Source organism: Perognathus longimembris, chromosome 6, assembly GCF_023159225.1.
Source record: "Perognathus longimembris pacificus isolate PPM17 chromosome 6, ASM2315922v1, whole genome shotgun sequence".
NCBI classification, from domain to species: Eukaryota; Metazoa; Chordata; class Mammalia; order Rodentia; family Heteromyidae; genus Perognathus; species Perognathus longimembris.
The window spans coordinates 77,355,883-77,383,336 of NC_063166.1; the positions used below are offsets into that span (position 1 = coordinate 77,355,883).

General features: G+C 52.5%; 1 protein-coding gene and 1 long non-coding RNA gene across 4 annotated transcripts in view; one reads left to right on the forward strand and one right to left on the reverse strand.

The window, feature by feature from the left end:
• The window catches only part of Slc13a3 (solute carrier family 13 member 3), a 50,743-nt gene that overhangs the window by 14,193 nt on the left and 9,096 nt on the right, over window positions 1-27,454 (reverse strand). For all 3 annotated transcript variants that reach the window (XM_048349555.1, XM_048349554.1, XM_048349556.1), the window contains exons 2-8: window positions 17,755-18,020; window positions 16,330-16,493; window positions 9,792-9,858; window positions 6,731-6,913; window positions 2,501-2,621; window positions 1,409-1,509; window positions 817-921 (exon numbers count right to left, since the gene is read on the reverse strand). In XM_048349555.1, the coding sequence (XP_048205512.1) occupies window positions 817-921; window positions 1,409-1,509; window positions 2,501-2,621; window positions 6,731-6,913; window positions 9,792-9,858; window positions 16,330-16,493; window positions 17,755-18,020 (1,007 nt within the window). The remainder of the gene's footprint in view (window positions 1-816; window positions 922-1,408; window positions 1,510-2,500; window positions 2,622-6,730; window positions 6,914-9,791; window positions 9,859-16,329; window positions 16,494-17,754; window positions 18,021-27,454) is intronic.
• Window positions 1,048-26,913, forward strand: LOC125353860. The gene is made up of 3 exons (XR_007211368.1): window positions 1,048-1,189; window positions 15,945-15,951; window positions 26,902-26,913. It is a non-coding gene; the product is annotated as an uncharacterized LOC125353860 (long non-coding RNA).

Consider the following 27,454-nt stretch of genomic DNA (forward strand, 5'->3'; position numbering starts at 1 on the left):
TAATATGTTATTTAATTTCCTTTACAGAGTATGGTGATGTATGCCTGTGATCCCAGTTTAACAAGAGGTAGGGTGATCACAAACTGAGGCTTGCCCAGGACAAAATAACAACAGCAACAACCTACCTAAAAACAACTAAAGCCAAATTAAAGGGCTGGGGTCATGGCTCAAGTGGTAAAGCACCTGCCTAGCAATTCTACCCTCCCACCACTTCACCTTCCTCCCTGCCAGGTCACCGGACTTCTTTGTGTCCCTCAGACCTGCTCAGTCTCTTCCTCCCTCAGGCTGCAGGGGACATTCTCAGAGTAACTCCTCTCACTGCCTCTACCTCTGCCTTTCCTGACTTCTGGTTCTTTCCAGAACCTTCCAAAGTCAATGTCCTGCCTCATTATTTTATAACATACCCAACTTGCTCCTTCTTCACAGCACGCAGTCTAACATTCCCCACTTCTGTCTGTGTCCCTGTTGCCCACTGTGACACCATGTCCCTCCCCAAGGAAGGGAGGCAGTGGAGGAGGGCGGGAGGGGGAGGAGTTGGAAGGAAAAAGCGGAGTCCACAGTTGGGCAGCGGATATGGGACAGAGCTAGAATCAGACCCAGTTCTGTCTGATTCCCAAGGCAGAGCTCCTGCCACCGAGCAGACCCATGTGTTATGCAAACTTCAACTCCTCTAAGAGGGCATTAGAGCCACAATGACATGGTGACACAGTGACGGGGTGACAGGGGGCGAAGTGGAAACCCAGCCCGGGGCTCCCGCCTGGGCCACCCTTGCCCCTTCCCTGTGGGGCTCCATCCCAGAGATCCCCAGAATCTCACCCAGGAGTGAAGAAGCTGGCCCAGCCAGGGATGAACTTGGGGTCCCGGGAGAAGAGGAGGATGGCGAATGCACAGAACAGGGTGAACACAGCCTGCTCTGCAAACCTGTGTTGAGAGAAGGCTGGTGTGACAGACGTGGTTTCAGGCAGGTATGGCATCTGAGAATGGACAGCGGTCACTCACTCTTGGGGAGTCCCAGGGTGAGAGGCAGACAGAGAGAGGTTCACAGAGGTAGAAAGACAGACTCCCCCCTCATGGGGGCCCCCTTGGCAGACCGAGGAGGAAGCGGGGCCCAGAGCCAGTTAGCACCCTGCCCAAAGCTACACGGGACATGCTGGCAGATCCTCCATGAGAAGCCGGGGAAGCCCGGTGGGTGGAGGGGCACATTAGTCAAGGCCTCACGAGGCAGAGAAGGATTCTGGGAAAGGTGCCTAGTTGGGGAGGGAGCTGACCCCCACCCAGGTGACAACCCCCCTCCCTCCCCAGGCGGTGGGTCCTAATGCTTTCCCACACGGGACTCAGCCAGGATGGGCTGAAGTGGATCTCTGACAGCCAAAGGCCTTCTCTCTCCCCACCCAAGACTTCCACACACTTGGTGGGCCCCAAGTTCTGGAATTCTTCCTGAATCACAGCTCGGGCCTTGTCTTCCGCATCCCCTCGTAGCTGGGATTTCTTCTTCCTCCAGCCCCTGAAACAGAAAAGGCAGCACTTTGGAATGGTGACGCCAGGCGGCAGGTGTGGTGAGCTTCCTGCCCCCCCGGCCACCCCTCTAGCCACACACCACAGGCGCCTCTTGGTCCCCCTGTCGCTGTCTTCCAGTCCTAAACTTGTGGTCCCCATCCAGAGCCCAGCTGGCCTTTAACATGCGAATTCTAAGTCACAGGACATCCAGGCTTCAAGTTCTCTCATGGCTATATCAGACCGCACACAAGCAGACAAAACCAGTGCAAGAAAATGGAAAGCCTAGAACTCGATTGCCTCACAGATGCAGAGTTTTGTCTGAAAAACTTGTCATTTCAGATTGGTGTAGCCAGACAGTCATTCTGTCAGTGCCATTGGACACACACACACAGCATTGGAGGGGACTGAGAGATCCCGGGGGCTACCCCACGCCTCAGGGGCCCATTTGGACATGGGAATGGGAAGGGGTCCTCTCTCAACATATGGCACTAGGCAGCCTGGATATCCAGTGGCAAAAGGGGGTGTTTGGATCCCTCCCTCCTACCGTAGACAGAACTTAAAATGAATGAAAGACCTGAACGTAAGAGCCAAAAACCATATATATTCTATAAGAGAACACAGGACTGCTTATAGAACTCTAATTGGAAATCTTTTCTTAAACTGTGATTAAGTTGCAATTTCTGAAGCCATATGAAAAAAATACAGTGATAAATTCATAAATTAAAAAATTCTAGAAAGAACTCTGTATAGGAAAAAGCACCGTAAACCCAATCAAAGGACCAAACAGGAAAACACTGACATTGCATATTGATGAATAAGCAACGTGTTCTAATATAAAGAAGAGCAATGCTCACTCGTGTTCTACATCTACCAGGCTGGAGTTCCTTCATCTTTTCCCCATCCACAGGGAGCCCAGAGCAGGTGGTGGCCCAGTGGGGCTGGGGATCTCAGGGCTGTGTCCCCCACCCCCAGCTTCCCCAGCAGGTGGCATGAGGTACCTTATGCTTATCCCCACATACAAGAAGGAGATCCAGAGCCAGCCCACCAGCAGGAACAGCACCATGAGCGGGAAGGCGAAGAGGAACCAGGAGCCGAAGTTGACCACGTCGCACTGAGGAAAGAAGCTGCCAAAGAACAGGGATGAGGGGAGCCTGCCAGCTCCAGAGCCCTGCCCACAGGCCCACGGGTCCAGAGGGGCGTCATGGGAACCGCCCGGGCCTCTGCTTCAGACCAGGATGTACTTCCTCTCCTGTGGAACTCTAGGTTCTGACTGTGGCGCTGCAGGCGTCCTGCGGTGCCCTGTGCCACATGGTGCCCGGGCCAGTGGAGCAACAGGTGCAAGGGTGGTAAACCAAGTGCAGGGCTCTGCGGTCATCAGCCCTGGCAGCGGCTGGGCCAGAGGGCGCCCTGCCACGCCAGACCTGGGCCTCGTTAGGAATGACATGATGTTTATATGCTGGTCATTCGGGGAAATGTTCTTAGGGAATTTCATTTGTTTGTTTTGGTTTTGGTTTTGGTTTTTGCCAGTCCTGGGGCTTGGACTCAGGGTCTGAACACTGTCCCTGGCTTCTTTTTTGTTCAAGGCTAGCCCTCTACCACTTGAGCCACAGCGCCACCTCTGGCTTTTTCTATATATGTGGTGCTGAGGAATCGAACCCAGGGCCTCATGTATAGGAGGCGAGCACTCTACCACTAGGCCATATTCCCAGCCCCTTTGGGAATGTTTTTAACCAAACAAATCACTCAGTGCGGTCCAACCTCCGTCACCTCTTCCTCTGTCCTCACAGAGCCTGGGCAGAGGCTGCGTTCAGCTCTTTCTCTAGTGCGCAGCCTCCGTGCGTTGGTTCAGAGACATCACCAGACCTGAGAGGGCTGAGGGCGGGCACGCCTCCTGCCGGGGGCCCCCTGACCCCGCCTCACCCCCACAATGCTTTCTGGAGAGGAACTCAGCAAAATGCACAGATCCTTCAACACGTGTGTACCCCTGTAGGCAGGAACTCTGCTGCTAAAATACATGTTTGAGGGGCTGGGGATTTAGCTCAGCGGAAGAGCACCTGCCTGGCGAGCGCAAGGCCCCGAGTTCAGTCCTCAGCGTTGGAAAAAAAAAAAAATCTAAACTAAGTGTTTTGGCAATCCAGAAGATACGTGGCAGATGGGAAAGAAAGAAAAATGTTACGAGATGATGTAACAAGAGTAGACGGAATTTTAAAAAGTAAAAAAAAAACAAAAGTAGAAACAAACCCGCTGTCTGACATTTCTAAATGAAGAAACAAATTTAAAACTATGCAGTTAATGCACAGTAGTAATAAAATACTAACCAACGAGGAGAGGGACACTTTTCTAAAGTGAATAATTATGCTTATGGGATTAGATAAATGACAATTTTACATTTACTGGATATGTGGCCAAGCATATAATTCATACTAGCAAAATAATAATACAATGAAAACCATCTTAGACTGGACATGGTGACACAGGCCTGGTATCCTAGCACTCGGGAAGCTGGGAGGAGGCAGAATTTGAGGTTAGCCCGGACCACCCAGTGAGACTCTTGTCATAAAAAGAAAAGAAAAGAATCAAAATGTCCTAGATTAGTACAAAGTGCAATACTTACCCCACATAGGATAATTCATATCCATTAAAAATGTATGTTTCCTGTAAAATTTTAATGACTAAAATCAGGCTGTAAAACTGTAGCAATAGTATGTTGTCAATACTATTAAATATGCATATATCTAATTAAACCTATGGTGGTATGAAGGACTAGAGGGAAGTCCAGTGTCAGTCAGATTGAAGTGTTTCATGATGTGCTTGTGCCATTTTATAATCGGACGGAGCAAATAGAATGGATCTCCAGAGCAGCCACGTCCGTGCCCAGGTTCCCACAGTCCCTGGCTGGAGGTGCGGAACCACGCAGCCTGGCATCCTCGTAAAGCCCCTCTTCACATCCCAGAGGCCTAAGGCTGCGCCATCGAAGGCTGAAGCCAACTTGCAGCATAAAGTCTAAGCTTCACCGGGCACCCGTGGCTCACGTCTGTAATCCTGGCTGCTCAGGAAGCTGAAATCTGAGGATCACGGCTCAAAACCAACGCGAGCCAGAAAAAAACACAACGCCATGAGACTCTTGTCTTCAATTAACCACCAAAAAAGCCAGAAGTGGAGCTGAGGCTCAAGTAACAAAGTATTAGCCTTGAGCACAAAAGGTCAGGGGTGGCACCCCAGTCCCGAGTTCAAGCCCCAGGACTGGTGCAGAAATAAATAAACAAAAATCAGACACAAAAAGTTCTACAGCGCCAGTGCTTTCTCCTCACTTTTTCCCCAACTCCAGGCCAAGTCCTGTTCCCATGGGTCAGGCCATGTGAAAACCACCACAGCCACTGCCCCCTACCCCAAACTCAGTCCCCACCCTGTCCCCCCACAGTCCCTGGCTTCCTGTCCAGATCAGGGGCACCGATGCTTGACACCCTTCTAGCAGGATGCTACGGGGAGCCAAGGGCTGAGCTGGGCTTCTCCCACGCTGGAAGAGGGCCATGCTGGCTCTGGTGATTCGACTGCTGACCCAAACCATGAGGTTCAGCCAGGTCTCTCCTTCAAAGGATAGAGATCAAAAGACACCGAGGTGTGTTACAAAACTGTGTGCTTACCGGGGCTGGTAGCATGTGGAACTGGGCCCCACTCACAGGCTCAATGGGAATCCAGGTGAGGCCCAGCCCCCACCCCTGTAATTCAAACCGATACACTGGTTTTTACCACCAAATCCTGAAAGGAAAGAGTTTAGAATTCTAGAACGCAGTGGCAATTCATCAGACCCAACAAGGGTGGGCGGGGGGGGGATGACCAAAATACTGGGAAATAACTTTGCTTTTCCTTTTGAGACAGGGTGTTCCTACGTAACCTAGACGGGCCTTGAATTCATGATCCTTCTGCCTCAGCCTGCTAAGCGCTTGTACCACCGCGCTTGGTGAGGGGGAATAACTCATGAGTCCAGCACAGGGAACCAAAGCCTCTTCCCCTCCATCGGAACTAAGGGAAAAGATTAGCCAATGTTTGGAACCCTACTGAATGCCAGTGCTGTCTACCAAATGCTTATATTTGCATGTATGCCGATTCAATGAACAGATACTGCACACTGGCACAGCTGGGGGGTGGGTTGGGGGGGGGAATTAGAAACCCAGTTTCTCAGAACCCTGGAATCTGAAGATCACAGACACAGAATCTTGGAAGACTGGATCTTTCTTCTTCCTTTTTTTTTGGCCAGTCCTGGGGCTTGGACTCAGGGCCTGAGCACTGTCCCTGGCTTCTTCTTGCTCAAGGCTAGCACTCTGCCACTTGAGCCACAGCACCACTTCTGGCCATTTTCTGTATATGTGGTCCTGGGGAATCGAACCCAGGGCCTCATGTATATGAGGCAAGCACTCTTGCCACTAGGCCATATCTCCAGCCCCTTTCTTCTTCCTTTTGATTTCTTAGAAACTATAGAGGCCAGGCTAGCAGAACCGGGCTGTGAATGGAGAATTCTCTTCTATGGTCAGCCACCACACAGGCAGACTCGGACCTCCCAGAAGCCACTGCTTCTCTTGCCCCATGCTTTGCTTATCACCGCAGCAGGCCCGCCTCTGCGCCGGCTTTCCATGCCTTCCCATCGTACCCGGAGGGAAGCTGGCCTTCTCAAGACAATGCTAGGCTTGTTAAATTTCCTCTTCTCACCTCCCCTTTGCACAGGCACACCAGCCTCCTTTGCCTTTTCCCCTTCTCTCCCTTCCCTCCTTCCCTCCTTCCCTCCCTTCTTCTTCCTTCCTCCCTCTCGGTCTCCCTTCCTCCCTCCTTTCCTCTCTTCCTTCCCCTTTTCACTTTGTAGAGAGCATCTTGCTGTGTTGCCCAGGTCGGTCTCCAGCTCATGGGCTTGAGGGCTACTCCTGCCTCAGTAGCTAGGACAGCAGGCACCCAGCACTACACCAAGGCCTTGTTCCAAAGTCCCTTAGCACACAGAGGACCCACGTCCCAACCGACCTGTTGCCGTCAGTCCACTCTTGTCACTAGTACCCTCTGGGCTATCAGGGCTCTTTGACTCCCTGTCTCTCCCCCACCAGGGTGGCAGGAAGTTGTACCCATGTGGGTATCCCACATATTTTGGGTGGGGAATGGATGGGGGAGGGGAAGAGGAGATGGAGATGGAGGAAGAGGAGGAGGAGCCCACCTCCGGGGCCCAAGCCACAAGGACACTAGCGTTTACCTCTTGAGCTGGCCCAGCAGGATGAGGTTGGGGGCCGTCCCTGTGAGGGTGGCGGTGCCCCCAATGCTGGCCGAGTAGGGGATGGAGATGAGGAAGCCTTTCCAGATGTTTTTGCGGTACTCCTCCTCCTCCACGGAGTCAGCAGGCAGATCCAGCTGGGCCTCAGCCTCTTCGGCGTGGCACCTGCTTTCAATGACACCACGGGAGGCTGTTCAGAGTCCCTGGCCTGTGGCAGGCCGCTCTGCTCGCTGCTCAGGGGCTGCGGAGCCAAGGGCCCTGCCTGAAGCAAAGCGGGCACAGGTGTGGAAACCTTCCACTCAGGTATCCATGCTAAGAATCTTTCCTAAGGAATGGACGAGGCAAGGGTTTCCACTGTGCTCACCATAGCATTAAATGTCATTTAAGTGAAAAACAATACAATGTCCATCCAAACACAATCCTCGCTCTCACTGGACACTGGCGCTACAGCTGTTCGCATGGCCCCCTGGACAGGTGTTTCCAACACAGGCTCAGTGCACAACAGGTAGGTACACAACAGGTGCGATACTACTTGGACTTTCATTCACAAGTGTTGGTGTCTCCCTGGGCGCTGGCTCACACCTGTAATCCTAGCTACTTAGGAGGCTGAGATCTGAGGGTCGCGGTTGAAAACCAGCCCGGGCAGGAGAGTTCGCGAGACTCTTATCCCCAGTTAGCCAGCAAAAAGGCAGAAGTAGGGCTGGGAATATGGCCTAGTGGTAAAGTGCTCGCCTCATATACATGAAGCCCTGGGTTCGATTCCTCAGTACCACATATATAGAAAAAGCCAGAGGTGGCGCTGTGACTCAAGTGGTAGAGTGCTAGCCTTGAGCAAAAAGAAGCCAGGGACAGTGCTCAGGCCCTGAGTTCAAGCCCCAGGACTGGCAACAAAAACAAAACAAAACAAAAAACTAAACTAAGTCTATAACCGAGTTCAGCTCACTGGGGTGTGGGCTCAGGATACCCCATGGTGAGGCCCACCACCACCACCCACCCACCTCTCCAGCCCTCTTGTGCTTTGTTCTCTTGCACACTCACCAACTGCCTGCCACACTGGCCCCCTTGCTCCTGAATTCATTTCTAGATGCCAGAACACAAGCTCCTTGCTTAAGGCCAGCTAGCACGGGAGGCAAGCCCCCCTTGAGTGAATCCCCACCAACTGGGGTGAGCCCATGGGTGGACAGACGCCCGGCTCCGCCTCCAGCAGCCCACTGTTCCCCGCTGCTTCATCCAATCAAACCCCTAGAACGTGGCTTAGGAGCAAGTGCCCCCATCGGTGCACACTGTGGCAGCAGGGCCTCCTCTAGCCTCGGGCCTCAAATGTGGGTTCCTGTGTGGTGCCCTGTCCTCCTGGCAGGGGAACTGCAGCCCTGGGAGGCTTGGGATGCATGCAGGTCATAACTGGGAGGCGGCAGGGCCACAGTGCAAGTCTGGTGGGGTGACTGAATCCTATGACCCTGACCTTGACCGTACCCCTGAGCCCCAGTGAGGACCCCGCGGGTTGAGTACACCATCTGTGTGCAGATGTCACGTCATGACATCGAAGGGAAGGGCTGGATCACAGGGAAGTGCTGGCCTTTGAACCTCTCCTCCCCGCCCACCCTGACTTTGCTGACTCCCAGGCGACCCGTACTTCGCCCCCTGCCGTCCTGGGACAGCACCAAGACCCCTGGCCTCAAGAGACTCTCAGAGTAGAATGTGCAACTGTCCATTCCACCATGGCCTATTTCTTTTTTTTATTAATTAAAAATTTTTTGACATGGTGTTGTGCAAAAGGGGTACAGCTATATAATAGGGCAGTGTGTACATTTCTTGTGATATCTTACACCCTGTTTTTCTTTCCCTTCCCTAGGTCAGGTAGACATATATACAATACCCAGTGTACAAGAAACATATACAGTAGCCACATGGCCTACGTAGCAAAGGAAATTCACCTAGGACTTTAAATGTAACGTCAACAATAGAGTTTGCTTATCTTTGTCTTATATGAACATGCACACATAGATTTTCAGCTATTGTGATCCACTGAGAGGTCTATTTTTTGACCTTTATATGTTGAGTAGTTGTTTGGCTTTAGTTACATAATGTAGGGTCACTGACCCAAACTTGTGGGAAATACCATTTGACAAGAAGTTTTTGGTTTCACAGACCTGGTCTCTACTGTCTCCCCCTCCCCCCACCTTAACAGTCATATATCAAGGAGATCATGCCCCTTTGTTTTCTGTGTTCTAGGCTTGTCTCACTCAATATTATTTGTTCAAGTTGTGACCATTTCCCTGCAAATACCAATATTTCACCATTCCTAATCGCTGTGTAGTATTCCATTGTGTATAGGTACCACATTTTTTGGATCCACTCATCTGTGGAGGGGCATCTGAGTTGATTCCATATTTTGGCTATTGTGAATTGTGCAGCGATAAACATGGAAGTGCAAATGTCTTTTTGATATCTTGGGGCCTGCTGTTCAGGATAGATGCCTAGGAGTGAAATGGCTGGGTCATAGGGTAGGTCTATGGTTGAGCTTTTTGAGGAACCTCCATACTGTTCTCCAAAGTGATTGTACTAATTTGCACTCCCACCAACAATGGAGGAGGGTTCCTCTTTCCCCGCACCCCCTCCAGCATTTGTTGTTGCCTGAGTTCAGAGTATAGGCCATTCTAACCGGAGTGAGGTGGTATCTCAGGGTTGTTTTTATTTGCATTTCCTTTACTGACCATGGTCTATTTCTATCCTATCCCATTCTGCCCTCTCCTCTCTTACCCTACCCTGCCCGAGCCTAGCCTATCCAGCTCATGTCATCCTAGACTAACCTGGTCTGGCACTCCCTGCCCTCTTACCTTTGCCTCCTAAGATTATAGGTGTGCACCACCACGTCTGACTAACAGCTGCCTTTGTAAGGGAGGCCACGGAGGGCCACGCCTGAGCTGCAGGGGTCCACAGTGGGAACAGGGACCTTGGGTCACCTGGCTGCAGCATCCAAGTCTTGCCCCAAGTCCTCTGGAACCAGGCCCTGGCTTCCCTGGGGATTTCACAGGACACTTACCCTTCTGTGCTAGAGAGAAACTGCATCTCCGTGGGTACCGTGTGGAGCCCATTTCTTCGCACAGCAGCTGGGAGGAGAGAGGATGACGTTACTGCAACGGAGCAAGGGGACGGAAAAGTTCAAGCTCTCCTGCAGCGCTCCGGCAGGCGTTGACCCAGGACGTCCCACCATTCATTTAATGAAGAAATAGAAGAAAATAGAGTGGGGAGGGGGCGAGGAGGAAGGAAGGCAAGAAGGATGGGAGGACAGGGACCAGTAAACTTATGTCAAAAGCACATGAGAGCTACTTTAGGCTTTAGGCCACAAGGTCTATGCTGTAACTACTCGGCTCAGCCATTGTAACTCCAAGTATGTCCGTGTGGACACTGGAATTTGATTTTTGGGGGGTTGTGGGGTTTGAACTCAGGGCCTGGGCATTGTCCTTGAGCTTTTGTGCTCAAGACCAGTGCTCTATGACTTTGAGCCACAGCGCCACTTCCAGTTTTCTGGTAGAGATAAGTCTCATGGCCTTTCTTGCTTGGGATGGCTTTGATCCACAATCCTCAGATCCTAGACTCCTGAGTAGTTAACATTACAGGCATGAACCACTGGTGCCCAGCTTGGAATCTGAATTTCATACACGCTTCACATGCCACAAAGTATTCTCATTCTTTGTATTTATTTCAACCATTTAAGAACCATATATTACTGTTAGCTCACAGGCTTCCCAGAAGATTAGAATGAATGGGTCATGGTTTGCCAAACCTTGATATAAAGAATTTACCAGGGCTGGGGATATAGCCTAGTGGCAAGAGTGCCTGCCTCGGATGCACGAGGCCCTAGGTTCGATTCCCCAGCACCACATATACAGAAAATGGCCAGAAGCGGCGCTGTGGCTCAAGTGGCAGAGTGCTAGCCTTGAGCGGGAAGAAGCCAGGGACAGTGCTCAGGCCCTGAGTCCAAGGCCCAGGACTGGCCAAAAAAAAAAAAAAAAAAAAAGAATTTACCAGAAAAAAAAAGCCCCCCCCCAAATCATCATGAGACCTCAAATTAACATGAAGATCTGGGTGTGGTATAATGCCTGTCGTCCCAGCTTCTGTGGGAAAAGTATAAACAGGAGACCCATGATCCAGGCTAGACCAGGCAGAAAAGACTGGAGGCATGGCTGCCTGTAAGTGCCAAGCCTTGAGTGCAAATCCCATTAGACCACTGGGGGAGGGGGGAACAAGAAAGAAAGAAAAAGAAGAGTTCACTAGGAAGCCGAGGATCCGGTGACTTCAGGATTCCGTGAATGTGGCACTGTGGACAAGAAAGACAAGGCCCTGTACTGGGCCCGGTACTGGGAACCGTTCAGCCCTCCATGCCATGTCCTCTTGCTGTACGTGGCCGGCTCTGCCGACCACGGCAGGGGTGTGAAGGTAAAAGTCAAGTCCACACATGCTGGGCCTGGGCTGGCCAAGGACTTCGGGGCTCAGGAGTGAGAACACGTGTCCACCAGCAGCCCACAAGGCCCCAGCCCAGGGCAGGGACGCAGGAAGCTGTTAATAGCACACCGATGGTGGGAGCAAAGTCACTCCCCAGGGGATGGCCTGAGAGGAAGGACTCTGACCCAGTGACCCCTCGGCCCTCCCTCGTCTCTGGCTCACTCTGGATCTTCAAGCTGGGCTGGGACCACAGTAGTTTTAGCACTCACTTGCCCTTGAGGCACAAGCCACAGACGAACTCTTCGGTGGACATACCGGAGCTGCCTGGAGGCCCCGAGGTCTGTGAGTGGCTGTAGCGCCAGCCTCAGTTGGTTTTGAACAGTTCTATAGGTGGTTGATTTGTGCTGTCTGAAGCACAGACAAGGAGACGAGGCCTCCAGGGGCTGCCCAGGCTCTGGGTTCTTTGCTCGTGCCCCAGTTTGTCTCATGCACGAAGCCTGGCTACTCACCACCTGCCCCATAGCAACGTGCATGCGGGGCAGATGGGAACTCATGTTGGCTGGCGTGGGAGATGGGTTCACTGTTGTTTTGGGCAGAGTAATATAAATGTGGAAACATTTTACACCAGCATTAGGTTTCTGGCGATAATAACAAAACGAAAGCCAATAAAGAGATGAAATTGAAAGGGGGGGGGGGGGAGGAAAACCTCTTAAACCAAAAGCTCTTAACCCTTTCCCCTGGGTCTCCCCGGGGGTTCCTGGACCCCTGTGGCATGGGAAAGCCCATGGCAACAAATGAAAGGACAAAGTCTCTCGTCAGCCCTCCTGGCCCGCCGAAGTCAGGCCTGGCTGGAGCTCCGAGCTGAAGGAACAACTTGTCCAGTGGATCTCAGCCTTGGGGTCTGCATCAGATGCGGTGAGTGAGGAACTTCACATTTGACTCCTCTTACAGCACTCTTAGAGGGCTAGGCCGGGCCTATTACCTTCCCCTCTCTACTTGGAGAACCCGAGGCCAGAGAGGCAGGGATCAAGAGGAAACACGGAGCGAGGTGTCGGTGGCATATGCCTGCAGTCCCAGCTACTCAAGAGGTTGAGACCTGAAGGTCAAGGTTTGAAACCAGACCCGGCAGACACATCCCCAAGACTCTGATCTCCAGGTAAGCAGCAAAACGCTGCAAGTGTGGGCATAGCTCAAGTTGTAGAGCACCGATCTGGAGCGGAAAAGGCCAGACATGCGCTCAAGGCCTTCCCCACGAAAACAAGAGGAAACCGTGGGATAGTGGCAGAGCCAGACTGGTGCCCAGGACTGTTAATCCTTCAACTCATGACCCTTTCCCATCTCCAAGGCACCCATCTGACTCTCAGCAAGTCTGCTGATAAGAGTCCAACCTCCCAGTATGAGTAAGAAGCTCCACTGACACACACAAAGCGTTCTGGGGTCAAACTAGGCAGACTACCTCGGGAGGAGATCAAAGGTGCCTGTGTGAGGCTTCTGTGCATTCATTTGTTTGCAGCCTGGGAGGTAAGAAGGATCACCCCTGAGGGACATAGCAGGAAACCGAGGTCTGTTCACACTCTCCTCTACGTCTGCTGAACTGAGCGTGTTACAGGTAGATAAGGCTGTCTCAGTGGCCAGCGTTTGTGGAGATGGGAAGGGCTGGTGGAGCCTTCCCTGGGCTAGGTGTCTACAAAGCAGTCAGATCACAAACAGCACCGAGAAGCCCGATAGTCGTTCTCATCCAACCGCCATGTACAATCACTTCCCCTGCGCTGGCTCTCGATTCCACGTGTCACTCGGTCAACACAACACGGGAGGGTTTGCCCTCATCCTGTGGGTGAGAAGCCTCGGGAGGTGGACTGGCATGGAGTAGGAAGAGTGAAAGAAGGCGATGCCTCAACACGCCGAAGGTTGCTTGGGGAATGGTGACATCTTGGGCATTCCCAGAGGACAGCCTCCCTGGCATGCAGAGTGACTTTCTTTGGTCAGAAGAGGCAAATCCCATAGCATTGGAAGTCAGGTGAGCCCCTCCCAGGCTGAGAGATATGGGGCACATCCCTGCTTTGAGCATCCTTATCCCAGGGGCTCTGACAGCTGTGGTGAGGACAGAGCCCTCTGTCGTTGGGGCAGGTAATGAACACATACAGGAAAAATGGAAGAAGCGCCCGGGGGCTGGGTAAGGGAATGGGAGACGTGGACTGCCCACCGATGCTGAGGAGCTCTGAGGTCTTGTCCAGTGAGGGCCACCCTGCCCTGGTTCGGGTCCCTTTGGAGCCAGGCCCCATGGCTCAGTGCTCGTAAGCACAGGTTGTGAGTTCAGACGGAACTCTGCCATCACTTCATGCAACTCGGGGTAAATGATTTCGCCTCTGTGAGCCTGTCCCTTCATCTGTAAAAGGAGACTGTCTGCCTCCTGGTACAATTAGGAAGATTAAACAAGCTAAGGGGTGTGGAAAAACCGGAGCACAGGACCATATGTCACACACAGTAGGTCTTCAGAAAAACGACCCTCATATTAGCATCATGGTGTGGTTGCTACAGATGAACTTAAAACCCCAGGGAGACTCCTTGTCCCTCTCTTGTTCCACCAATGCGAGCCCCCACATCCTGCAGCCTTGTCTCACTTCCAGCCACCTACTTGATCAAAGCACAGAAACTGGGTGAAAAGGACATCTCTCTGCCCCAGAGTTAGCCTTGTCTTGGGCCTCAGGGGCTGATCATTAACCAGCCCTCGCTCTCTGATCCTCTGGCCTGGAAGTCAGATGTCCAGCCCAGCCTTCCAGGCCCTTCTGCCTCCCCACACCCTGCAGCGCAGGACTTGGAGTTGCAACCACACTGTGTGTCACCTTGGGCAGGAGACAGTGCTGAGTGGCTGCCCCAGAAGGGCCCTCAAAGCCAGAGCTGTTTACTGTCGGCTGATTTGTAGGAAAATCATCCCACCACTGTTATGTTGTATCTCTTCCCTCCTATATGGAATCAGACTGCCCTTGTGGAGAGCCTGGCTCCGCTTTTGTATGGACAGCAAGATTCTGCATGGATCATGTGGTCTCTTTGCCCCTCACCTGTAAAGTGCTTACAGGTGCTCTGAGCTTTCAGGGCTGTAGTGGAAATAAAATGAGCAGAACTCTTTTGCGCACAATAGACCAACACATGCACCGCTGAAGCAAGGTAGTCACTTAGATGGTAGATGGAGTAACATTTCACTTTTAGCAGGTACCGATTCACTGGAACACATGTTGCAAAGAACATAACTATCTATGACAGTGAGATAACCCAAATCTACTGGGGCACATCTGCCATCTCTCTATGATGCAGCCTCCATCTTTGAATCCCAACTGGCCTCTGTCACTCTACCATTACATTTACATCCAGCCAGCAGGAAGCAGACAGCAGTTAGACATGTCATTTCCACTCATAGCCCATTGGCTATACTTAGTCACCTGACCACATCCAATCAAAATGGAAGCTGGGAAATTCGGCCTTTTTTCTACACAGCCGTGATCCCCGTGGGGACTCTATTACTAAAAGAACAAAAAGAAGAATTGATACTGGAATAGACTGGAAATTTCTGCCCACCTATGTATCTATTAAAAGCTAGATCCAAAAGCATATTTATGTACCCAGGTACTGGTGGCTCATGCCTGCAATCCTAACTACTCTGTAGGCTGAGATCTGAGGATCACTGTTCAAAGCCAGCCCAGGCAGGAAAGTCTGTGAGACTGTTGTCTCCAATTAACTACCAGAAAACTGGACATGGTGCTGTGGCTCAAAGTGGTAGAGCACTATTGACCTTGAGCCAAAGAGCTCAGGAATAGTGTCAGGACCCCAAGTTCAAGCCCAGGAGCACCGCCACTACCACCAACAACATATGTATATTGACATATATACACATGCCAATAAGTGAGACTTCTTATGGTGGCTATGATATGCCTGCTACTTTGTAGCCATGAGGAAAAGACCAAGGTAATCTCAGAGTTGCCAGAAGAAAACTCCAGATGGGCTTCTGAATGGATCCCAGAACTGCCTTTTTCTGACCTCATGATATCTGAAGAAAATACCCCCTATGTTTAAACCAAAGACAGACATCTTTCTACTGTGGCCAAAACAATTCTTAGTGGCATAGCTGGTTTCATGGGTAAGAGAGTGGACTCTGGAGCCAAATTACCTGGATCCAAAGTTGGGCTCAGCCATTTGCTTGCTATATGATCCTTCTCTGGGCCCTCGTCTCCCTTCTAACCTGGGCTCTCCCTGCCATCCTTCCCACAATAGCCACTGACTTGTGTGTATGTAGCTTTCCATTTTTCATGCAACAACCTGAGTCGTTGCTCATACATAATTGGCACTGTGACCCTGGTCACCACGATGATGGACAAAATAGTTTGTTCTACCACCACCACTGCTTCAGGAGATCTGTTCAGACACTTTGGTTTGCTAATTCCAGTGTCTCATAAAAGCAGTATGGCATCTGGCATGAGCGATGCCATCCTTTATTAGCTGTGGAGTTCACCACCCCCCAACTTCCCATACCCAGATGAATCCCCCACCTCTGCAGGCCTGACCGAGATTGCCCGGGCATCCAGGAGTTGGACAGCTGCACTGGGGGATGGGTGCACTTTCACCTTAGCTAAATCCTCACAGGATGCCCTCCAGGAAGGCTAATGTGGACCACGCCCCCCAGCCCAGCAGTGCTCCAGCCTTCCCACGCCTGCCACCCCCCACCAGGCAGCCCTCCCTGCCCAGTCTGCTGCCTCAGCTGCCTCGTTTGTGCCCATCTTGTTGACTGAAATCTCACAGTTTCCATCGGCATTTCCATTGTGATTAGTGACACAGCATCTGTTCAAATGGTTGCAAGCAACTTTAATCATCGGGCCCCTTTCAAAGGGCCACTTTGAAGGTTAACGAGCTGCGTTTGTACCATTTGGCTCACTGCTCAGCTCACAGTAGGCCCAATAAATGCAAAACCTTCTGAATCAAGGAGCCACGGTTTGACTTGTCTAATTCTCAGTTACAGCTCTTGGGCATGGAGTAGGTGCCCAGTAATGGTGGGTGCTCAAAGCTTTCCCCATCACCCTTACCTTAGGCACCTCCCACCCTTCCACACAGGTGGGGCCGGCCCCAGGGCCTTTCCACAGCCTCACCTGCATTCTCCTCGCTCTCCTGGCTCAGGTCCTTCCGAGGCTCCTTCTCACCAAAGAGACTCTTGAGGATGGCGCTGGCGATGGGCAGCATCATGGCGGTGGAGGCAGTGTTGCTCAACCACATGGACAGGAATGAGGTGGTGACCATCATCCCCAGGATGAGCCTGAGGACCAGAGGAAGTTCAAAGTGAAGTTCAAGACGGACCCTGACCTCCAGGTCCCGGAGCATCTCTGTTCCGAGCTGCTGATTCCCATGCTTGACAGACTGAAAGTCAAGGTCACCAGCAAAGCAGGGACTGGTGGTCAGATTTTTTTTAGGTCTAAGGAATCCTTGGCTCACCGTATCTCAGTGAACCAACCACAGGGACCTGTGGGAAGATTGTTGTGAAGCCTGAAGCCATCTCTCCCTTGTCTCCACACCCTCAGTGGCACCTATTTCAGAATCAAGTGGCTGGACAGCAAGACTCTTGCCGCCATCTTGCCTAATGACCTTGCCAAGCCTTCTTCTTCTTCCCCTCCCACCCCATTTTGGCTCACACTTCTGGACTTCCCAGCAGCAACCAACACGCCTGGGCTCCTCCTCTCAGCCTTCCTTTGGTCCCTTCCCACCGACAGAAGCTAGGTTTCGTGGTGTGTTCTCTTCTTTCTTCTTCATGCTCGTTTTCTAAGCCTGCTGTCCTAGCACATATTAAGAGCTGCAGGTGATGGGCTGTCCCTGACATCCAAGCCTGCCACAAAATCATGGGTGTTCCGAGGCCCCCCTGCTGTGACTCGGGAGTGCACAGACCTCTGCTTTAAAGAACGTTGTTGAGTGGCAAGAGTGCTTGTCTCGTATACATGAAGCCCTGGGTTCAATTCCCTAAGCACCACATATATAGAAAATGGCCAGAAGTGGCGCTGTGGCTCAAGTGGCAGAATGCTAGCCTTGAGCAAAGAGAAGCCAGGGACAGTGCTCGGGCACTGAGTCCAAGCCCCAGGACTGGCAAAAAACAAAAACAAAAAAGCTTGGAGTAAGAACGTTGTTGGGCTGGGAATGTGGCTTAGCAATAGAGTGCTTGCCTAGCATGCCTGAAGCCCTGGGTTTGATTCCTCAGCACCACATAAACAGAAAAAGCCGGAAGTGATGCTGTGGCTCAAGTGGTAGAATGCTAGCCTTGAGCAAAAGGAAGCCAGGGATAATGCTCAGGCCCTGAGTTCAAGCCCCAGGACTGGCAAAAAATTAAAAAAGGGTGTTGTTTGCATAACTTCATTCTGCGACAGTGATGGTGGTTATTTTAAATCCTGAGCTGGACCTAAATGCAGTGAAAGAGCACCTGATTCTCTAAGGATAAACGTCCAGGCCTGGAGGACAGACAGGGCCCACTGCTCTAAGGCCACAGGGCGGCGGGCCTGTTTGCTGTGCATGGCACACAGGCGTTCACTAACCTGGCTGGCTGGGCCCCCACAAACATGAGGACCTTAAGGGCGATTCTCCGGTGCAGGTTCCACTCCTCGATGGCGCTGGCCATGATCAGACCGCTGAGGAAGAGGAAGTTGGTGTCGAGGAAGTACTGCGAGCAGACCTTGTTGGAGGGCAGGATGCCCAGGAAGGGGAAGAGGACGATCGGAAGCAGCGCAGTCACCGCCAGCGGCAGGGTCTCTGTGCACCAGTACACTGCCATGAGCAGAACCACGAACAGACAGCGGCCCTCCTGCAGGGGACACCCAGAGCTGGGGGTCAGAGGTCGCCGAGAAGCAGTAGGTATGGCTTTGACCCTGGATGGGTGCCATGACCTCTTGGAGTCTTACTTTGCTCAGCTGAAAGATGAAGGAAGCTATTTCTGCCCCCTTCTCAAGACAGTTGCAAAATTAAATGAAATACTTCCCTTGGCTTCGATGTGTCCCCTGCTAAACAGGTGAGACTAAAAAGAATATACTTGATCAGGGAGCCCAGAAATTTCTAGAAGGTCAGTGAGGAGGTGAGGGGGAGAACGAAGTCAACTCAAAATGTGTTTAGGCCATCACTGGCTCATTGGCTTCCGCTACTTCATTAGACCACACGACTCTCAGAGGGACAAGGGCTAAGCCAGAGTGAGGTCCCGGGAAGGGAACTGAGTCAGTGGGTAGTCTGAAAGGCAGACATGTCAGCATCTCCTTGCTGTGGGCTGACTGTGTGTCCCTCTCCTCAACTCATGTATTCAAACCTAGTCACTGTGGCAGTCACAAGAGCTGGGACCGCAGGCCATGAGGGTTGGGTTATCATCAATGAGATCAGCGCCAAGTGAGGTGCAGCAGCAGCAGGGTGCCCTCAACCCAGAGCCAGGCCTCACAAGGCCCTGACTCCTCCAGCGCCTCCATCTTGGACATCTGTTGAGCAATTAAGTGGAGTTTGGAGGTTTGTGGTTTGACAGTTGCCCATTCTGTGGCATTCTGCTATCGCAGCTCACATGGACTAAGACCACCCACCATCTCCCTTTGGACCCCACCATCCAGCTCACACCCTGGTGGGGGGGGGGGGCGGTGGGCGGCATTTCCTTGGGCTTCCTCTGGTGTTCGAAACAAGCTCGGCCAAGAAAACTCATACTCCAGGGAACTCACACCCTGAGAACCAGTTCCCAGCCATGACATTTGGTTGTCTTTCTACTAGGAGAATGGAGGCATGTTGAACCCCATCTTCCCGAGGTCCCCACCCATGTAAGAGCCTGCTCACAGTCCTCCCACTCACACCCTTGTGGCACAGTTGCTCATTCTCCCCTTCCCCCAAGCTCCCCTGGCGTTCTTCAAGAGAACCCGTCAAAGACAGAAGCTCCTCGGGGGTGCCAGCGTCTCTCCAAGCTGAGACTGGAGAAGTGTTTGGCACTGGGAATGAGAGGGGGTGGCTCCTGCCTATGCCAGAAGCTTCTTTTGTATGAAAGTCGTGTCTTCCAGCTGAATCTGAGCTTGTCTGGGCCAAACCCGGCAAACAAGGATGAGCTTGGTTTGTGGGATAGCCACCAGATGGAAATGCGTATTTCTGCAGTGGACATACTGAGTGGTTCTAGAATGAAAGGCGTAGCCACACCATACCCAGAAGAGCGCATGCGCAGTTCACGCAGTTCTGTGTACTGACGGCAGCGACCTTCTGAACGGTCTGGATCAGACAGCTGCGTGCCATCCACAGCAGGTGAGCGACTGTTTTCAGGAAAGCCTTCTGACCCCTGGGCAGTGGTTCACTCCCTAGCACGTCCCTAAAATGCATAATGGAGGCATTGACGGCGCTTGCAAGAAACACATTGGTTTGGTTTAACCCAAAGTTTCCTAACCATATTTGTCCACCCAATTGGTATCTCACAGAAATAGTGTGGAAACGCTGCCAAATTGTAGCCTGCAAAGCTTTGGGCTTACTCTGTGTCTCCCTAACTGCAGTACAAGTCCCTTAAGGACAGGGTCCTTGATTCGTTTATCTCATTCTCTCTGTGTCCTCGGGGCCTAGTGCAGTGGCTGCTGTTGTAAGGACTTGGTATCAACCAGTAGAGGATGGATGGATGGATGGATGGAGGGAGGGATGGATGGATGGATGGATGGATGGATGGACGGACGAATGGATGGATATATTAGGACCCTTATTCTCTCCTCAGCTGCAGTTTCTGGCTATAAAGAGAGTCGATGGAGCTCATCATCTGGTGGGACAGGGCTGCAGATACACCTGCCCACGGAAGGGCAGGCCTGTCCAGGAGCCGATGTGGCTCTAAGTCCCTCAGGATTGAGTAACTTAGTTTAGAGGCCAAAGGGGGACAACCGCACAGAGATGGCTGGGGAGAACCTACTTGAACCACACCTCAGAGCATAAAAGCTTGTGCAAATTCCTAGGTCAGCCTCTCTACTGCCCTGCAGTCATGGTACTATACACAAAGTTGGGGGCAGTAGAGGAACTTTGCACACTTGCTCCTTTAACTGGGCAGGAATTGGGGTGTGGAAGACACACAGTGTGCGTGGGAGGCTCATGAGTAGCACCCGGATTAAAGTTTTCAGTAGATAATACAGCTTCCCACTACTAACATCCTAAGGCCAGATCTTAAGAAGAAAGCCAAGTAAGATAATATCTGTAAATCCCAGCACTTGAGTAGCTGGGCAGGATTGCCAGCCTAGTGACATAGCAAGATCTGTCTCAAGAAAATAAAGAATGAAGACAGGACCCAGCGGCCACTTGCAGCCTCAAAGGGAAAATCAAGAGAGAGAGAGTCTGAACAACTTTACACCCATAATTGGCAACTCAGAGGAAGCAAAGTATCTCCTTGAAAAAAATATATAAAGTCCTCAGCTATCAGGAAAAGATACAGTTGAATATTTCAGATTCTATTAAAGAAACAGAATCAATCACTCAAAATCTCCCCCACAAAGGAACTCCAGCTCTGCTGGCTTCTATTCTACTGAAGGACAAAGAAGCAAATAATGCTATCTTACCAGAGGAGAGGGGAGGAAGAGGGAACCCCGTAAGGGGACCTGGGAAGACCAGCAGCCCCCCCCCCCAACTACCCACCTCCAACTTCTGGCTCAGGTAGGAAAGCGGAGGGTTTGGGTTGGCCCCTGTGGCTGCCCATTCTCATTTCTGAACTGACACCTCATTCTGGTGCAGAAGCAACTGCAGATTTTCACTATTTTTTTCCCCAAGTGTTTGGGGAAGCCGCAGGGCTGCAGGGGGGCTGGGAATAGGAAAAGAACTCCCCCCCACTGGAAAGGTCTCAGGGCAATAGCTGAGGAGAAAAATGAACCGCGCTGTTTATAAAGTTAGCCTCATTGAGCTACAGTTTACAGGCGACACAACAGCTCCATTGTAACGGCCCAGTTCAAGGAGTTTGGACAGACTCATTGCTTGTATCCTAACCGAGATGGATGGGCATTCCCCTCTTCCCCCAAATCTCCTGTTTCCCTTCAGTCCAGTGCCCCTCCCTGTAAGGCACCCCCTACGCATGCATGCATGCATGCGCACACACATGTGCACGCATGCGCACACACATGCACACACACACGCACGCACGCAGGCACTGTGACTTCCATCGCTGTCTTTGGCCTCTGCATCAATGGAACACACAGAACAGGCTTTTGTGCCAGTGGTCTTCCTCATGTGTTTGTGGCGTGCATTACCTTCTCTTCTGTTTTGTTTGTTGCCAGTCCTAGGGCTTGAACTCAGGGCCTGAGCACTGTCCCTGGCTTCTTTTTGCTCAAGGCTAGCACTCTGCCACTTGAGCCACAGTGCCACTTCTGGCTTTTTCTGTTTATGTGGTGCTAAGGAATCGAACCCAAGGCTTCATGCATGCGAGGCAGGCGCTCTACCATGAAGGCTAAGCCACATTCCCAGCCCATTACCTTCTCTTCTACTGCTGAGTGTGTTCCAGTCTGTGGATACATGGTAACTGGACACTTGGATGCTTTCTAGTCTGGAGCTATGGTGGGTGAAACCAGTATGGGTTTCTGCAACACAGGTGCTTCAGGGGGCACCCTTCTTCACTATGCGTCCATCTATGCATTATATAAATGGGGGAAGGCACATTGTTATGTTCTGGTCCTCAGGTAGCCTTTCAAAGGGCCTGAGTCCTCTCCTCTTCCATCCCTCTCTCCCTCTCTCATTTCTGCTCCCCAGACCCGTCCCTCTTTCTCTTTTCTTATCAGAATGGCACTGGCGTCAGCCCTGTGTGCAGGGCTGCGGTGTGCTGGGGCAATGGCAGGAACAGAACGAGGCCCCTTGGCCCACCCCAGGCCTTGGCAGCAAGAGTGCGTGCCATTACCTTGCTGGTCAGAGGTCGGATCAGCGCCAGTGACCCCAAATAGCTCCCGGCCCCTGCTGAGCGTCCTGTGGGCAAATGGATTCAGATGTGCCCACTGGATGCCAGGCATCTGGTGGGAAATTAATGAGCACCGTGGCCCCTCACTTGCTCCCTGTCCTACTGGGCCTGGAAGGTGGGGCTGGGTCCTCTGGGGAGGGGCGGTTAGCGAGGGTGGGGGTGGCAGAGCTGTGTGCTGTGTCAGGTGTCCACTTGCTGGATGAATAAGGAACTCAGATGGGGCACTGGATTCAAGTTCTGCCTTGGGAAGATGAGGTGAATGAAGGAAGAGCTGGGGGAAGGGAAGTCCACCACTCTCTCACGTCGGCTTCAACCTTCGACAGTGCTGGAAACGCATTCTCTCACCCACAGAAACGCCCACGTTATCGTCACTCACAGGGGCACTGGGTGTCGGTGCCCTGGGTCCAGTAGGGAGGGCCGGGGACGGCGGTGACATGAGGGACGGAGTGCCGCTCAGCTCCTTTGTGTGTGACCCCTGAGAGTAGGAGCCTCGCCCTGCCCAAGCTCCCGATTTCCCCAGAGGAAAACCCTTTCTGTGACAGCTCATCATCTCATAAGAAGGACAAATAAAAACAAGCACATCTGCAGGCGCCATCCATCCCACAGTCACTAGCTGTGACCTCTCAGCGACGTATTTTCAGTTGATGGCATGATGGCCGCCTTTGGTAATGAAGGCCCGCTTTCTGGTCCTGTGTGTTGACAGAGGGCAAGGGCTCCCAGTACCCTAGGTTGCTCCGTTTGCAAAAAAAAAAAAAAAAAAAAATCCCAGTTTGTAGGTATGGAGACTGAGGCTGGAGAGGCGAAGGGAAGCCTTCAGGACCATGGAGAGCGCCGGGGCAGCCCCAGCTCCCGGGCCTGACAAGATGGAGGGGGAAGCTCAGGGGAAACCACCTTGGGCCTCCTGCTCGGTGACCGCTCCTGAGGTGCAAAACCAGGCTAAGGTGCGTGGTGGCACGTGGTCCCCGGCACGGTTCCTTTGAATTTTAACTTCTGGAGTTCAGAGGTTGAAGGAGGCATCTGAGCTTGCAGATGGGCTTTCTGGGTCCCTCGGGGTAAGCACTTTGCTTCTGGCCTTTGCTCTGTCCCAGTGGCTCTGCTCTGTCTCACAAAGGGGCCCAGGGCTCCAGGTGAATCTTTCTCCACTTCCTTTTCCCGAAGATTCCCTCTGTCAGCTGAAATCAGAGGACTCGGCCCAACCCTCCAGCGGCGCGAGAGGCTCAGAGCTCAGCGCAGAGCTCGGCCTAAGAAACCAGGTACCGTACACACAAGTCGGCCTCCTATGACCACAGACAGCGAGGAGGCCGAGCCGGGAAGCCGCCTTAGAAGGAAAAGAATGGCCAGGAAATCTCCAGAGCCGAACCCTCCAAATACAGTAGCCCAGGCCACACATGGATATCTACGCTGAAATTAATTAAAATTAACTGGAATTTATCATTCCTGCTTCTCCATCTTACTGGCCACGTGTGACTGGTTTCTACCATTTGGGGCAGAGTAGATATAGAACATTTCCATCACCACAGAGGGTTCTGTTGGGCAGGAAGCTAGAGCATCACGTTTGCTACTGAATTCCTGAGGCAAGATACTGAGTCCCAGCCCTCATTTTTTCCACCCTAAAAGGGGGGAGGGTCATCACCTTGGGGTACCTACATCACCAAATGGGGTACCCCCATTTGGGGGTCCCATTTGGATCGACATTTGTGAAAGCATTTTGAAAATATGTAATTGGTGGGGAGCATTATCTTAGGGTTGATGTTATGAATATTTTCAAATTTACTGTTTCCAAACTTCTCTAACAAATAGACATATCTGTCAAAAGAATAATTCTCTGCATACAGAGTTAATAACACTGGTAAAATTCTTACATTAGACTTTTTTAGATAACTATTTAATTATTATACTATGAAAATTGAGGCCAACTGGACTTCCCCAGAGCTTTCTTGATGTATATTTTGCCTGGATGTCTGAGATGTTTGGTGTAACCTTCAAGGTCCATTAACATGGCCCTGACACAGCTCAGTGTTGACGATTCTGTACATTTTCTTCCTGAGACAATCTGATCTTTCTGTCTGTCTGTGTGCGCGCCTGCCAATACTGAGGCTTGAATTCAGGACATGGGTGCTTTTCTACTTTAGACTGGTGCTCTACCAATTGAGCCTCATCTCTACATCAGGTTTTTGCTGGTAAATTGAAGATAAGAGTCTCATGGACTTTCCTGCCCACGCTGGCTTTGACCTGCAATCCTTAGATTCTTCTGTTAAAGATTCTATACTGCTTTCAGTCTTGTTCCATTTTCTTCTCTAAGAGCATCAAGTACGGAGATGTCGAATTTCTGCTGTCTTCCATGTTAATCAATCCTTCCTTCCTTCCTTCCTCCCTCTCTTCCTTCTTTCCTTCCTTCTCTCCCTCCCTCCCTCTCTCCCTTCCTTCCTTCCTTCCTTTCTTCCTCCCTCTCTTCCTTCTTTCCTTCCTCCTCTCCCTCCCTCCCTCTCTCCCTTCCTTCCTTCCTTTCTTCCTCCCTTCCTCCTTTCCTTCCTTCCTTCCTTTCCTTCCTCCCTTCCTCCCTCCCTCCCTCCCTCCCTCCCTCCCTTCCTTCCTTCCTTCCTTCCTTCCTTCCTTCCTTCCTTCCTTCCTTCCTTCCTTCCCTCCCTCCCTCCTTCCCTCCCTCCCTTCACCTTCTCCTCCACAGGGTTCTGTTGGAGCCCCTGGAGCTTGCACACCAGGCCCCTGGTTACAGTTTGGTCATGCCCCCCATTTCACGGCTCCTAACATGGCTTTCATAGCAGGACAGCTTTGTTTCCTTCCTAAGCTTTGTCCTCTCTTTATCTCCCTCTGCTTCTTAATGACTTGTGTTTGAACCTTTTGTTTCTTCTTCAGAGATTTGTTTTAGGAGAGCCATCCTCCCCCTCTTTCTATGTCTTACAGACAAGTGTCTACTTAACAAGCCCTTGCAGCTCCCCCAGTGTGTGCTCTTCGTTGGCTCTCCCCTTTTCTTCCTGTTCCTCACCCTTCCTCCTTTGGTAGGTCACACGCTGGCTGCTCTCTGCAGGATTGGGGCCATTCCTTGAAGACCAGTTCTCTGCTGGAGGAAAGTGTGGGGCCAGGGCCAGGGCCACTGAGGTGACAGAGCCCCAGGGTGATGAGTCTCAGGGACTTGCACACTAGCATGGCCTCAGATCACTCCCCTGAAACAGGCTGGAGCCAGACCCGGTGAGAAGACCCAAGACGGTCTGCGTACTATTTATGTCTCTTTGATCAACAAGGGGTGCTGGAAGCTGAGAGTGGTGACACACGCCTGTAATCCCAGTGTCCAGAGAACTGAGACAGGAGGATCGTGAGTTCGTCGGCAGTCCTGATCACTGCCTATCGTTTCTCTCCCACCTGCCTCGGCAAGAGCTTGCTTCCTGCCAGGGGCTTTGAGCCTCCTCGGACAGATAGTTGGTTTGGACCCTGTACTGTCCCATCTACCACCGTCATGAGCTTTTCCCCTTCCATCACCCAAAATGGTCTTTTGTTCTCCATTCTCACTGCTCAGAAAGGTAACGAGCCAGAACACTCCCTGCTCTATCACAAGCCACCCTGGGAAGGCAGAGGTTTCATCCGCTCAGTCCTTTGCTCTCTCCTGTCTGTGTCGTGGTGGATAGCGTGGGCTCTGGGCTCCCGTGAGCGTGGATCCGAGACCCAGCTCCTTCACAGTCTGGCTCTGGACCCTGGGCCGTGAGCTACCCAGCTTCCCCCCCCATCCCCTCCTCTGCCACGGACTCAGATTAGCCACACCTACTGTGGAGAGAGGTCTATGTAACGTAGGATGATGACACGGGCACGCTGAGTAAACGAGCAGCTGTGAAGACTGCCTTGATGATTAAGCACCACGTACCAGTGAGACTTATTCTCCATACGGCATGTTCACCTTTGCAACCTAAACTTCCACGGTGTTGTCCTTGGGTCTTAGGATGTAAAGGCCAGAACGAGCCTGAGACCCTTTGATCCTGGGTTCCCAGCAGGGGAGGACTTTGTCCCAGGGGCAGGGCCAGTCGTGTCAATGTCAATAGTGTGGATGTTGGGACGCGTTGGTGTAGTGAACTGAGTGCAGTGGAGGACGGGGCTGCCCAGAGAAGGAACGTGGTTCGCCTGAAGTCACACAGCAAGTTGGAAGGGGCTGTGCACGCTAAGAGCCCGGGCTGAGGGGCCAGGGCCTCTGGAGTGCTATTGGTAGCAAGGTCGGGAGCAGGCTGGCACCAGGGCGAGGCACAGCCTGCCCCTGGCAGGTGACTGGACCTCCATCCACTCCGCGGTGCCACCCTGGCCTCCCTTCCTCTGGGCCCTGGTTGGGAGCACGGCCAGGGTGGGCATGGGGATTGGACACAGCCCCGACCCAGCTGTACGCATGCCAACCTACTCCAGACATTGCTACTCCAGGGCCTGCTACAGGAAGCTGCTAATCCTCCCCGAAGAGACGCCAGCGCCTCGGGCTCAGCCAGTCCTTCACCTCGAGGATTAAAGTCTGCAGACGGAACACACTGGAAAATGTGGTGTCAGGTGGTTAATTTTTGAGCCGGGGAGTGACTTCCAGGCCACCCCCAGGCAGCTTTCTCCCGCCGCCCCAAACCGGCTGCTCTGCCCGAGAAAAGGAGAGGGAGAAGCCGCCCCTTCGCCAGGGCCCAAGTGCGGGAGCTCTGGGGACACGGCGCCCCCCTCCCCGCCGGCTCCCCGGGCTGCGGAGGGCTTTGTCAGGGCACTGGCCACTGACCAGGCTCTTGGCAGGAACTGGAAGCCCCGTGCCAGGCAGAGAGCTGGCAGCCAGCCCTCTGGGGAGAAGGATGGGACCAGCTGCCCCTGCGACTCCTCAGGAAGAAGCTGGCTCCCCAGGGGGGTGTGGCCCCACAGCCCCCCACAAGGCCCCGAGCCTGGCACCCAGCAAGGCAGCCTGAACCTCCCAGTCCAGGCCTGGGCCCTTCCGGCTCTCCCCCACGGGAGGACCAGCAGGGCTGAGCTTAGCCTCCCATTCGCTGGAGGGAGAGGCTGAGGGGCAAGGGGAGCCCCAAGAACCCACTCTGGGCACCCAAGGGAACTGGTCGAGGCGGCCCGCCGTCTGATTCTCAGGTGCCCCATGGCCCAGGTTGGCAGCCACCGGCCCCCCCCCCCCACGCTTCCATTTGGACCAGAGGAGGGGGAAGGGAAGTGGCCTCAGGAGACTTCTGTGCTCAGCCACCCTCATCCCCCACCCGGGCAGGGTTAGACCCCTGGACTCATTAGCAGATGTCCTGACAGGTTTAAGCACTTGGACCCTTTTGGTAATAGGGCTCGTGGACCTGGGTAATCATTCA